At 43.8% G+C, this 14,162-nt stretch overlaps 1 protein-coding gene across 1 annotated transcript in view; it reads right to left on the reverse strand.

The window, feature by feature from the left end:
- Positions 1–1,009: 1,009 nt before the first annotated feature.
- FAM171A1 (family with sequence similarity 171 member A1) overlaps positions 1,010–14,162 on the reverse strand; it is a 122,933-nt gene continuing 109,780 nt past the window's right edge. Inside the window, exons 6-8 of the mRNA XM_063100707.1 lie at positions 6,473–6,589; positions 3,636–3,750; positions 1,010–3,029 (exon numbers count right to left, since the gene is read on the reverse strand). Coding sequence (XP_062956777.1) covers positions 1,376–3,029; positions 3,636–3,750; positions 6,473–6,589 — 1,886 coding nt within the window. The 3' untranslated portion in view covers positions 1,010–1,375. The remainder of the gene's footprint in view (positions 3,030–3,635; positions 3,751–6,472; positions 6,590–14,162) is intronic.

A 14,162-nucleotide genomic window follows, 5' to 3' on the forward strand; every position in this document is an offset into this window, starting at 1 on the left:
TTAAGGATTTTAACCACAGTGGAAATTTCTAGGTGTCCATGTGGTGGTCTTTAAATACAAGTCCAACAACTGGCATTTTAAGCTGACACGGAATGAATAACAAAGTCTTAATAATAACTTTGAAACAGAGAATGGCTCAGAATGAATTAAAATGACAACAAAAAAGTTTTTTTTTCTTCAGAGTTTATTTTGAATTTTCATTTTTGGATAACCAAGCAGCTCTTTAAAGAGAATGCACAGAAGAGTCATTCTGGCACTTTTGGATAGTATGTAAGATTTGACTTAATAGTCACATTCAGTCCACTTGCTCAGTCGATACTCCCATGTTTGGTGAGCGAGATCGGCCCATAGGATGCCCGAGTGAATACGTAACCGTATATACAAACAGCCAATAAAACCATAAGGGTGGTTCCTGGCCAAAGGGACGGAGCAGGGAAGGGCATCTCTAAAGTGTCCTCTAGTCTATTTTAGCTAACAGAATCCACATTACACATGGTAACTAGAGAGCACACTGCATTGAAATGAGGACGCTGAGCACAAATGGCACTTGGTAGCATGCAGTTTAAAGAAATGGGTATCATTTAATAACTTTATCAAATCCAGGCAGTTCAATGAAAGGAGTTAAGAACAACAAAAAAACTGAGGGACTGTCTGTTGTCACTGTAAAAAAGGCACTTGGAGTTAATGGGACCAGAACTGAAGGACTCTTAGCTGATAGCGATTTCAGTACAATTTCATTAAAAACATTTGGATGTCAAGAGGTGACACGGGAATTCCTGAAGGGAGACACTGAAATAAACCACCAAGAAGTAGAACTGATTAAAATGAAGGAATAAAATCTTTACAACCAAAGGGTATTTCTTTTAAAAAAGCAAACCCCCAAACGAAACCTACCCAAAGCAAAATCTAAGCAAAACAAGACAAAGAAGCAGCGATGCATAGCTTTCCTTTGAGATAATGCATACGGTGAGACACAGTGCCAACCTCATTCCTCAATGACAGCTTCACGTAGCATTATCGTGATGCAGTTGATTCAAGCAATGCAAAAAGAGTTTCGTCTGTTCCCAGCATCTGAGCGAGAACTGAGGTTATCATTAGAGCGTAGCGACATCACGTGCGGTTTTTCAGCGTCCCTGCCAGGGGACACGTCAAGTCCGTGGAAGAACATTCAGACACTGCTTTCAGCCACCTCACTGGAGGAGTGGCACCCACCAGTAACAGCTTTAATTCCTTTCCAACATTTGCACGGCCACGTAATGCAATCAACGTCCACTTCCCACGGTGGCCGTTGTTCGACTGCCAGACAGGTACGCGCTTCCACAAGAAGGGATATTTGGCAATTTTATATTCCACTGTTGGATGGCTCTGTGATGGCTCATTTAATGTTAAATGCCATCAGGGGTCTTTCCTCCCGTTTCTGCCAGGGGCTTTTCTTGTCTTCTCCTTGGTCGTCATCGTCGTCATCTTCCTCTTCGTCATGGGTAGATCTTCTCTGTTGGGGACTGGCTGAGGGCTCCGGGGGGACGTCTGCAGTTCGTTTGGTCGTCTCCTCCTGCAGGCTGGGCAGCTGGCCACCACTTCTCCGGCTGGAGCCTTCCAACAAGCAGCGCAGGGCACTGTCCTCAGGGGTGCAGACCGTGGTGCCACCCTCGCTGCCGCTCTGGTCCATGTCGTCGAGGTACACGAGCTGCGTGTAGGCGGTGCTGTCCGAGGCTCGGGGCTCTTTCTGCTGGTGCTCCTGCACAGGTGGGTGGTTCTGCGGCAGAGACAAAGGGTCTCCCCTTCCCTTCCGGGCAGATTTTGGTTCATTCATATCCACACCAGAGTCCAAACTGGCATCATTACTTCCATTCCTTCCAGCTCTCTGGAGGTCAATGTAGGAATGTCTAACGTGAGCATTGGACCTTCCATCCAGGGAGACAAACCATGCCCGGGGGTGGGGAAGCGGCTTCCCCCCGCCAAGCTCCATCAGTGCCTTTTCGGTCAGGAGCTGCACCTCACTGTTCATCTGAGCCAAAGCCGCGTCGTTCAGGGACGCCGGGATGGAGAGGGACTCTGACATGGATGCGTTCTGAGGGCTCCACTCCCGGGTGCCCGCGTCCTGCAAGTGCTGCTGAGAGATGGCCTGGGAGGACAGAGGCTGGGGCTGGATCTGCGAGGCCGGGTGTGGGAAGATCCCTGCGTGCGGGTTGGACAGCTCAGCCTGGAGTCTTTCTATGTCAAGCTGCTGGTCAGCTGGGACAACCAGAGGTTGGCTGACATAGGGGATGACCAAGGCAGGCAAGACCTTTCTGTAAACGCTGTCGTTGACCTGGTCCACGGAACTGCAGCAGATCAGCTGGCCCGGCCGCGGGAAGGATGTGGGTCTCTCCAGGTGGTCTACTGACCGCGACATCATACATTCAGTAGGTCTGCGGTCCAGCAGCTGTTCTTTTTCAGGAGATGAAGGCGCAGGGTACATGTGTTCCTGAATGGTGAGTTTACTTCCTGTGGCTGCTGGACCCTCTCGGTCCTGCTTTTCAAATAAAGGCTGTGAGACCATGGCATTGTAACTACCTCTGTAGTCATCCTTGCCGGGGGACTCGTAGCCTTCTCTTTCCAGGGACTTTCTTGCCTTTAAGGGAAAAATCTCCATGGATTTATGGTAGTCCTTCCCCAGGGTCCCACTGGGTGTCAGGTTATCAAAAGAGATCTGGCTTTTATCCTCCTCCTTATGAGAGAGAAGCTCCTCCCGAGAGCTGAATTCCTGCGAGGTGCTGTAGGAGAGCTTCAGCATAGGGGTGTGCAGATCACCTTCTCCGTTGGGAGACATCATTTCTAAATGGACTCCACTTAGCAGCTCCTTTGTACCTGGGGCCTCAGGGCGGCCGTGGCTGGTGACGGACAGTGGGCCTGGGAATTCTGATGCCCGGCGAGAAAACAGCAGGTTGATGTGAGACATGGAAGTTGACTGGTCTCTTTTGGAACTCTCGAGGGCTGCAGGGAGCTGCAGTTTTCTATGGTGCTGACGAGGCTTCAAGCATTTTCTCCTGTGACCAAAGACACAATCCAAACCCAAAGATTAGAGGGTCTCATGAAGTTTCCAGTGTTGGGTAAAATTCTAATTCTCAATTTCCAAAGAGAGAAACAAAACAAAACAACTCACTGGCAGCCAGAAGCCCTCTCACCCCATGCCCTACTCGTATTTTAACCCAGAGCAGCATAATCTGGGGATTTTATCCTCAGGCTTTTATAAATACAGCCAAGTTACTCACTGAAATGTTTATTGACAATAAACATTCCTGCAAACTAACCAGATATGGCATCAAAATAAGGATAGCTCTACTTTGTCCTTGAGAATATCATCTCGTAACCAGCATTTAGGAATATTCTGGATGAATCGTATGACAATTGTCAAACCCTTTCTTATAATTCCCCTTCTAAGCAATGTGATCCAGAGCATGCCTCATGCATCCTGTTTATTTGTTTCCAGCTTAGATCACAAATTTAAGTCCTTGAAAATTTTTTTCAGAAGAAGAAAAAGGACCTCGATTTAGAAAAAGAAAGAAAAAAGACCTCCTTATCAACGCTTCCAAATATCATTGCACAAGAAATTCTAAATTAAAAAAGATATTGCCAAAACGGTAACACTTTACCTGCAATAATATAAAAGGAGACACAGCAAAACCAAAAGTATGAAAGCCATTCCTCCTAAAATGGCCAAAAGAAACACCGTGTGATACGTGGTAATGTCCTGTGTTACAACGGGACCTAGAAGGTCAGAAAATGGCATTTTAGATTTTTGAATACCTTTAAATAAAAAGAGGGATAATTAATTAACTGAGAACGCAATGTCGTCTTCTCACTCTTCCTGGCTGGGGCATAGCGTGGTGGCCAGATGAAAACACACCCTTTGGATGACGCACTTGGGGCAGCCCCTGAATTTCACTCAATAATTAGCATGACTGTTACGGGAGCTTCCTTTGGCCAGCAGCAGTTTGGACATTCAAATTTGACATGCGGTTGTATCAAGGGACCCTCCTTAGCTGAGAAGTGAGCCTCACCCCGTAGCATGTGCAGCATTCTAAATACATGATCTTTTAATAAAAGGAAATGAACGCATGATAAAATAACGAAGGGAACTCACATTCAGAGAGAGGACCCGAATATGTGGAGATTTTATACCGCAGGAAAAAAAAAATCACAAGACTTTATTTTCACTTTTCCTAAGCAGTCAATTATTACCATGTAGAGAGACTTTTGCCTAAATGAATCTGTTTAAATGTATGACATAAAGTTTCTACTACATAAAAAAGCCAACACCTTATTACAGGGTGTCAAGTGTGACTAAAATGCTTCCTTGTTTTTAAAAACAAAATTTTCCTGTACAATACTTTTTCAAAATTTTTCACCTTATATGGCCACAGACCTCTTTAGAACTAATAGACAAAGTTACCAGAGATAAACATATTTTCTTTTAAATTTACATTGTAAAGAATCAAACACCATAAAAACCTATTTGCTTGTTTTCGATTTTTGATATTCTAAGTGATAGATTTCTTAAAAAATCTTTTTAAGGAGACAAATCTTTTAATTTAAGAGCTAGAATATATCCAAGAAGGTTTACTAGTTTTTGAAAATAGTGACATTACTTAAGTTCGAAAGATACGTCAATCTCTCCCAAATGTAATTGATTTCAGTGGAGTAGGAGGATGGGATTAATGTTTGCAAAAATTGGAAAAGTAACTGACAACTCTATAGTGTCTTAATTGTTCAGAGAAACAATTTTTTTTATACAAAGACAGCCTCCACAGACATAGGCAAGTCCTGTCTGGAGTGACCAAGAAACCTGAGGTACACATAAAAATAATTTCCAAACAACTGAAGATTCATCCTTTCAATACTCAAAACGTTATTAGTTTAACCCCTGTCAATGGAATTCCTTATAAAATTCACAGTCATACTCCACTTCCTTCTTATACAGAGAATTAAGAAACAAAACCCTGATTATTTTCTTGTTGGTTTTGGGCTCATGACAGCACAGCATCAGTGTAACTTGTCTTAATAAAATTTTAGCTGTGAGGTTAGCAACATATATATCTTCACATTAAATGCCATCAGAAGCTTGCTGGGTAGGTCTTAGCTTTGAGTCTCTTCCTTTACTGCTAGGAAGCGCCCAGGGGACCTACATCCAGAAGTCCCTTCTTCCCCCTTTACAAAAGCGTATATTAACCTGTTGCATGATAGCAAAAAATGATGGCCAAGTTTACGTGAAATACATCCAAGATAAAAGTTCACTTTACTGCACGGGCTTTGTGGCCTCTATTTTGGCACTTAAATAGTTTCTTTTCCTTCCTTTTTTCCTCTTAGTCATATTCTAGATATTTTAGATTTGGAGAATGGGGATTTCTGTACTTGATTCATGCTTATATCGCTACAAAAACAATACCATTAGGAGAAAGACATACTCTTAAAACACAGATGTGAAGTGTAAATTTTCTTAGTATGGGAATATAGTCAATGTGAGAGATTTTTCAACACCCATGTAGAAATGGCCTCCATCAAATTAGTTAGTTTGGGAGTATAAGTGCTAATTCCAATGATAATTCCACTGCTAAAATATTTCAAAGTTGCATTTTGGGACCGCCCTCATGATTAATTTACAAGAGACACCTTGTAATCATAACACATTTGACCAAGCTCAATCACCTACTTTATTCACCAGACTTGCATGTGCATGACTTTTAGATGTGTAAAAGATAATGAAAGGTAACCTCTGAGCATAAAGATTTGCCACCAATGAAGAGATTTACTAATGAAGGCAGCCTGAGTAATAGAGATTTTAAAGGCATCTGGAGCAACAGAAGCCATCACTGGAAATAATTTTCTTGAGATGACTATTTCGGAAGAAAAAAAAAAATTCTGAAATACTCATTGAGATAATGTAGGTTAAAAAAACCCCTCTTAGTCATGTTCTGAAAGATATGAGTTAATTCACATATCCTAAATGGAGATGAATATTCTTCTAGACACAAAGCAATTGGTTTGCTTTTTAGCCTTTCAGAAATGCCACATCAAACGTTTTACCCCCAAAACACCCTAGTGGTGACTTTCTGTTAGTACCTCTGTAGAGGGCTTTTCCCTAGATGTGTGCCTACACTAGGCCACAACTGTTTCAGGAATTAGGGAGGAGGTCTTGGCTGCCTCTGTGGGCTTCTGATTAAGAATCCCCCGTGGCAGCTGTCTGAGCAAAACGGGGGCTTAAGACAAGACTATTTTCTGTGCATTATTCTCATCCTAGATGGGAGAATTCCAGCCAGAATTCCCCCACCCGCACAAAATACCTTATTATCATCATTTGATTTTCAGACTTTTAACTGTTTTTAAATAAGATGTGATCTCCCTGCTGAAGTTGTTTTCAAAAGCATACTGAGCCTGAACTCTCGAGGATCAAAGAAATCAACCTGCATCGCAGGTGTTGGCTTCATGTTACCTGGGATAGGAGGAGACATGGCTGCCACCCAGTACCCCAGCTGGGGAGCGATGTACGTCCACGTGAGCTGGCTGCCCTCCTGGTGCACCAGGCCCAGACCACTCTTCAGCCACGTTCCTGTAGGATTCAGAAGAGAACTTCAGCTACATGAGCGCTGAGCTCCTACTTAAGGATTAAGTATAGTGTAAAAGTCACCTTAAATGTCATGTTTGCAACCCATTAGAGAACAAAGATGGTCCAATTGTCACGTAGGGACACCATACAGCTCTCTATAGAGATTCTTTTCAACATCCCTTTAAGGAAAAAGTGAACAACTTTGGTTTTTCTTTGCCTTCCCAATTAAATTACTTTCATCCACTTAATCAAACATTCTCCTTCTAAACACAGATAATTTTAGAAGCCTTTAGAGTTTAGAAGTAGGATGAAGACAGCATCATAGGGGTTGGTGGATGTGAAGAGAAGCTGAAACTCCGGCCTGGATTTTTTATACTCTTTATCGTCAAGCAAATAAGCACATTTCCTATCCCGAATAACAGACTGGCTGTACCAGAATTAGTCAGGGATTGTTAAAAAATATATATAAATTCCTTAATCCTATCTTTGCAAATTCCGATACCAGTAAGTCTGGCTTAGGTGAGTATTTTTAAAAGCTTCTAGCTGGGAAACACCAAATAATTGAAGGTCTATGCTCTAGCTTCCAGTGGTTCCATTAACTAGTATTTAACATTAATGAGCATCTCCTAGGTACTGGTTAGTGACAGTGTATCTGTCTTATACACATTATCTATAATTCTCACAACACCCTACAGAGTAGGACTTATTTTCTCTTTTGGGTGAGGACACTGAAGACTGGTGGACTATGGAACCTTCCCATGGCTTCCTGGTGGTGGACAGCACAGCAGGGACAGAGCCTGGGCCCGTCTGACCTCAAGGCTGGGGGTCTTTCTTCTGCTTCACCCGCTGCATTTCCTATGGACTTTTCCAGCATTTGATTATGTTTTTACTTTGTCAATTTTCTAGGAACAGACCCATTGAAGGAGATTAACTTGCCCAAGATTGTTGGCCTGTTTCTTAACCAAAAATGGATGTCCTTCACTGGGTCACCTGCTCACCTGCAGAGACCCTCGCTTGGAGGTCACAGCAGCTGTGGGCACAAGGCAGGGCAGAAGCTGGCACATCCACCCGACCCACCAGCATAGAGAGGGGGGCTTCTGCACAGCTCACCTCACTCCTATAATCATCTGCCACCTGAAATGATCACGGGCCTGACCCTGTGGCACTCTAGGCCTAAATGGTCCCACGTGCACCCAATACTCCACCCCGAGGTCTCCAATGCTAGCCGTTCCTAGGTATGCACATCATTGAGGTGGCAACAATGGATGCCCCCCCCCCAAGAAAGAAACAATACTTGGGCTGCTCGCAGGCCTTCTTGGTTGCCATAGCAACACTCAAATGCAGACAGCAGACAGGGGCCTGGCAATGCCTCCCACCTGAGGCTCCCCCTCCTCTGCTCCACAGAGGAGGAAGGTGAGAGAAGCCAGCAAGGGCTCGGTGTCCTCTGATCTTCCCACGTAACAGGCTAGATCATGGGCTCCAGGTGATTTCAGGTCAAGTTCAAGCAGAATACAAGTGGGAAGGCTTCTAAAATGAGCATGAGAATAGGGATGCCTAATGGAGATTCACATGCTGAAGTGCAGCGACACAGAGATGGGTGAACAACCCAGAGCATGAGTCACTTTGTTCTACAGGGCTACTAAGGAAATAGAAACCGAAGGCACAATAAGAAAAAGTGTTTCTATTCTGGGTGGGAAAGTTTCCCTTAAGGTGGAGAATGGATTGTCTTGGAGTGCTGCCATACTCGCTGGGACCCCTCCTGTTCGCTCATGACTAACATACCACATCCTCGCCCACACGTGCTCCCACAACAGTGGAGCTGTTGGGGCCTCTGGGTTGCCAGGAAGTGGCCTTGCATTCTTTGGTTTGCAGTTTTCCCCAGATTAGATTCTTGAGGCTCTGCTCTTCAAATGGAGCGGATACAAGGTTAGGTTAAACGGGACCCAGAGGATGCGAGCTGGAAGCTAAGTCCTAATTCATCAGTAAATCACCTACCTTTATCCCTAAGTTGCCTTTGCCTTCTACGACACAGGAAAATCAACTGAAAAAGACTTAAAATATCTCCAAGTTACCTTTGGGGCAAGCCAACTAAGCAGATTCCCCCCAACCAACAAGTCCCCAAGTCCCCAGCTGCTCTGTGAACCCTGGGGTGGGGGGAGAAGGCTTCGGGGTGTCAGTTGGTGGGGGAAGTGTGGGGTGTTGAAGGAAGGGACCCAGGGGACCACATGCACAAAGGCACAAGATAGTGGACATGTAAAATGTGTGGGGGTTAGATAGAGGGGGCAGCCAGGCCAAAGCTGGAAAGGAATTTGGCATCTGCCTGGGAAGGGCTCCAAACGCCATCAGCAACGGGAGGCCACTGTGGACACCATAGTCCCTGCTTTTCTCACCACCTGCCCCTCTACCACCCGCCTACCTCCTCCTTGGTTCTCACCAGGCCAGTCCTCACAATACACAATACCCAATACCCAAGTCTGAGACTTTGCTTGCAATTGAGGTTACAACCTCATGTAGTTTTTCTCTCTTCCAAAAATCTACCCATCTTTCAAGATTCACGTCAAGCCACGTGTTCTCCTGGAGGCCTTCTAGTATACATGGATCTTCCATGCCCCGGCACTCCTAGCCCAAGTGTTACTGATCATCAGTCTTCCAAAAACACATTGCCTTCAGTGCTAACCTGTTGTTCTAGGTCTTATATCCTCTATTAGACTGTAAGCTCTGTGAGTGTGGGCCTGTCATACATTCCTTTTGCTTTCTTCTTAGCACCCAGAAATATCCGTAGAGCAGGAACTCAACGGCTCTTCAGAATGAGTGAAAGCTAGGGACGCAATCGATGCAAGTTTCTGTGACCAGCAGGGGGTGGTCGGCAGGAAAGACATGCCTACGGAAGTGTGACTAAGACTGGGATCCTAAAGGGAACACAGCCAGCTGGGGAAGCGTCATTTGTGCTGGCATATGTTTTCTGTAAAATGCACACGTATTCAGTGACTAACGTGTGACCCTTTTGGGATTCAACAATCCTGCTGTTACTGGCAAAAGCATTTCCGAGAGTTCCGTGTTTTGTGGGAGGAAATAAGCTACAGGGAATAAAAGAATTAATGAATTGTGTACTAGAAACATATGCTTCTCATTACTGGGATCCTGACGCTGTTGCAGGAGGAGGACGGGTCCCCACCTGAACAGTGGGCACTCAGAAGAAGAGATGACTGCGCTCGCAGCTGGAGTTACAACTAGGGCTGTGATTCTTCACGGGTGATTCCGGACTGCAGAGCGAGCATACCTCTCTGAAGTCTCTTCTGTTGAATACGGTTACGTGACGGCGGACGCTGCGACCAGGGTGCTCACAGAGGGTCCCCTCTCATCATGCATGGGGGCCTCGGGCACTGCTCAGACAGACAAGGGAGGGACCGAGTTGCTCCTATCCTAAGGATGGAGGAAAGCAATGCCTCTTGTTTGTGCTCCTCCAGTCAGCCCACCTGCCACCCAGGTGTGGCCGGCCCCTGGATGCTCCTGAATCAGTGCCTAGGCCCAAAGGGCTGTCCTGGTAAGCTTCCCTCCTCTGTGGTCCAGGCCCAGAGTAGCTGCTAACATCATAACAGTGCCCGGTGGAGCTGCCCGCTCAAGCCCACTTCCTTCTGGGCTCCCTTTCTGCTTTTCTCCAGCCTCTTCCTTCTCAGCCCCTTCCCATCGCTTCCTTTGTAGGGCTTCCTTCTGCTTTCTCTGGGTCATCTGCATAAGCAAGCAGTTGAGGTAGCTGCCGTGACACACAGAGATCAAGGTGGGTCATCTGGTGAAGGTGGGCAGGACCCTGAACTTCCTTGTGTCCTGCCCCACTGGCCCCAGCCAGGTTGCCAGGCTGTTACCTGAAAAAGTGGCACCATTGAGGCTGCACCCATCTGCCTGTTGAGTGGGGTGACTGGGTGACCAATCTAAGGAGTTGGCAGGGTGACAAGGCTTGTGGCCATGTCTATAACTGGGATTACATGTGTGTGAAGGTTATATATGGTGATCTCTCTGGCAGCATCAAGGAATGAAATTCTGCATTACTGAAATTTCTAGATTGTCAGTTTTCAAACAGTTTTTTAAAGCACTTGAACTTTAAGCAGGCATTAACAAATAAAACAGATTAAAGGTAAGCTTCTCTGCACCAAGGTAAAGAGAATTCCCCCCTCCAAGGTATCCCCCAGGACATCGCCTGAACACAGTGTGGAAGCTACTCTTTTCTTTTATATAACTTCAGTCTTATTTGTTAACACTCTTAAAGGGAGTTTTATAAAAATTCTAGAAAGTATCATTTATTCCTGTCTTATAAAAGTGAATATGATTTTGATTTTTGTTGATAACTCAGGATCATGACTATGACCAAGTTCAATGCTAGGCTCTAACATACTGATGCCTTTAGGAACACAGAGTTGGGGATTATAGCATTGTTTGCTCTGCTGCTAAATACTCCTACCCACCCTCATGTTTATTTCTCTTTTCTTTCTTTCTCACAGCTTGCTGTTATCTGTGTCTCTGTTATTAGCTTTCTTTCCTCACCACCATCAACCCCCCAACTTCCCACCTAGGTCACTTGCTATGGGGAAACAGACAACCCACCTTATTAAAATTGTGTCTGGAATTACATGCACAGGCAGTGTGAGGGTCAGAAGAACAAAACCGGACATGGAACAGTGATATTCTCAAGTTCATTATTTTTTTTCAACACCACACCTTCAGATCAGTTTCTGCCTGAATTATCATTCTTTAGAATAAAGATTCAGAGAATATTTTCAAGAATAAATCATGTATTGAAATACCATCCTAATTGTTTGAAAATGAGTTAGATATGTATTCAACTGGCAAGGTTCGTTGTGTGTTACGCACCATGAGTTCTTAATTTGGAAGCTCCACTTAGCTATAATGATTATTACATCTAATAACTGACAGGCAGAAAAAGATATGACTTATGCTTGCCTGTAAGATCTGATGGGGTCTCCTAGCTATCATCACCAAGGGTGCCGCTTTTGTGCTCCGTTACCCAGTAATAATGAAACCAACTTTTATTTGCAAAATATAAAGAAAAGTGAGTTCATACATTGTACACAGGTATTGATATTCAACCCTGTACCCCAAAATACATATAATCAATTACATTTCAATTAAAAAAAGTGAGTTCAAAAATTCAACAAATGGCTATCAAAAGGGAAAAGAACTCTAAAATATGAAAAAGGGCCCAAAGCACAGTGTGGAATTTGAGAATAACCTGAGGAGTTCAGGTTTACCTTGCTTTTCCTGCCTGCCATATTTATCCTGTCTGGAAAACCCCTCAGCAGCAGGCACATTACCCTTCTCAGCACTTGGTAACGAGCAGAAAGACCTGATCTTATGAGCACTACTGATTTCAAAAAGAAAACTATAAGTGCAAACTTCAGCAGATTATACACTGAAGTCTTACACATTAGCCAAGGTACAGGAACACACATCACTGCTCTTATATTGAGACTTGTTACCATATCAGACCTCATAACACCGGCACAGCCCTATAAAGGGTCCACTGACCGCATGGATAACTTCTCTGGCATGAGATAATCCTAAACGTGAATTTCAGCTTTGCCATTTCCTTGCTGTGTGAACTGCGGACCTGCTGAGGAAGGCACAGAGAGAATGGAACGTCCTCTGAGATATCCTTGAGCCACTCACTGCAGCAATCCTGGAGCGCCTGTTTCACATTTCATTTGTCATGTAAACAGTAAACTGCCTCATCGTTTAAACACTTGTAGTTGGGTGTTCTACTGCTTGTGACTAACGTACTCTGACATACTTTCCCAGAAAGGGGCTGGAGTGAGTTCTACTAGGTCTGTAAGCTGGGACTCAGGAAGAAATTCCCCAGCCACTCAGGAATCCCATCTCAAAATGTTCTATCCATTAAAAGTGTGATTATTCACACTGTGAAATATATCCATGTCTACTCCTATACCTAAATTTTCACTGTGAAATATTTGGGGACATTTATGATAGAAGGGAGGTCACCTGTGCTGACGTGGACATAAACTTGGACAACAGGAACCTACCATGGTCTTGTCTCTCAGCTGTTGGCTCTAGCCAATAACCATCTCCTTGCCCGGGTTGTGTTGGCTCTGACTGAATAATCCAGATGGACTGAGCATTAACTCATGTGAAGAACAATCTCAGATCCATGGCAAACACTTATCACCACCACCACCATCATCATCAGGCTTTTCCAGATCCCTGAATATGTTGGATTTCTCTAGAGAAATCAAGTGACTTACTTTTCAAGGCTTTAATCTGCATTATCTTAAGCTATAACCTCTATTATAATTTTCTACCAACAGTGCAATACACAAGCATCAAGGTCTAAGTCTATTTTACTGCATGGTTTAAGAAAACTGGCCAGGATCATTCACTAAAATTAAAATATAAAAATCTATCAGCCCTTAAACCACATTCATCAGCATGGTAGAAACAGTGACAATTTCTACATTTATGACATTGTGGAGTAGTCGCCTTTTTTTTTTTTTTTTTTTCTTCTTTCAAATTAAAGTCTATGTCTTTGAGTAGCTAGGTTTCCTTTTCTGGAATTATAAAATCTTTGAGGAGTAAACATTCCTTGTTAATTATATAGCAAAGTATTTGCCTGGTGGTCAATTATCTAATCATTCTTGCTGAAAGCAATCGAACTGGGGAGCACAAGTTATGTGCAGATGGTTGGATTCTTATAGCTTTGGGCAAGCACATTTCAGGACTGGTTTAAACAAGAATAAAATTAAGGTCAACTCACTCAATGACCTTCTGTTCAAAGCATAAGTTCGTGGATATGTCAAATATTAGAAATTAAAACAAGATGAGCCTGTATTCAGCTGCAACATGTTCCCTGGGTATTTTTAGGATAGTTTTTGAGAAGGGGATACTTAAAAAATAAATGTAATCTAAGCAACTGATTTTTTTTTTTATCTTTAAGCTTTAGCTGAGCTTTCGTAAGACTTATTGAAACAAGTTTTAAGAATGCAGCAGTAATGGGAAACCATAAAGATTTGGCAGAGTTACAGAAAGCTTATGCCTTAAATAGATAGCCAAAAGTATTAGGACACATAACAGCATTAATAAAATTTAATGAGGGAATTCTGCATTTACAATAGGTATATATAAATTTCCAGGAAGTAGTATCAGAGTAAAGCTAATTAGCCCCATCTGGAGAGAAATTCTGTTCATCACCCACTAAGTCCAATACCCATCTTGCAATCACATGTCAGAAGGGACTGGGTGGGGAGAAGCAGACAAGGGCTGTGGGTGGCACAGCCATTAGTCCTCAGCATTAGAAAAACCACTCACAATGAATGATAGCAAAACAGAATTTACAAATATCTGCAGAGATGTGGCAAGATGCTCTGAGTCAGTGCTTGCTAAAGAGCTTGTTAAAACAGAGATTTTGTTCAGGGTGGATTCTGATTCGGGGGATCTGGAGAAGAGCCTGAGAGCCTGCGGTTCTACCAAGCTCCTGGGTGAGGCTGATGCCACTCACCTGCAGACCTCACTTGGAGTAGCAAAGCTGTCAACTATGTGCACTTTTGTGAGT

The sequence above is a fragment of the Cynocephalus volans genome, chromosome 6 (genome assembly GCF_027409185.1).
Source record: "Cynocephalus volans isolate mCynVol1 chromosome 6, mCynVol1.pri, whole genome shotgun sequence".
NCBI classification, from domain to species: domain Eukaryota; kingdom Metazoa; phylum Chordata; class Mammalia; order Dermoptera; family Cynocephalidae; genus Cynocephalus; species Cynocephalus volans.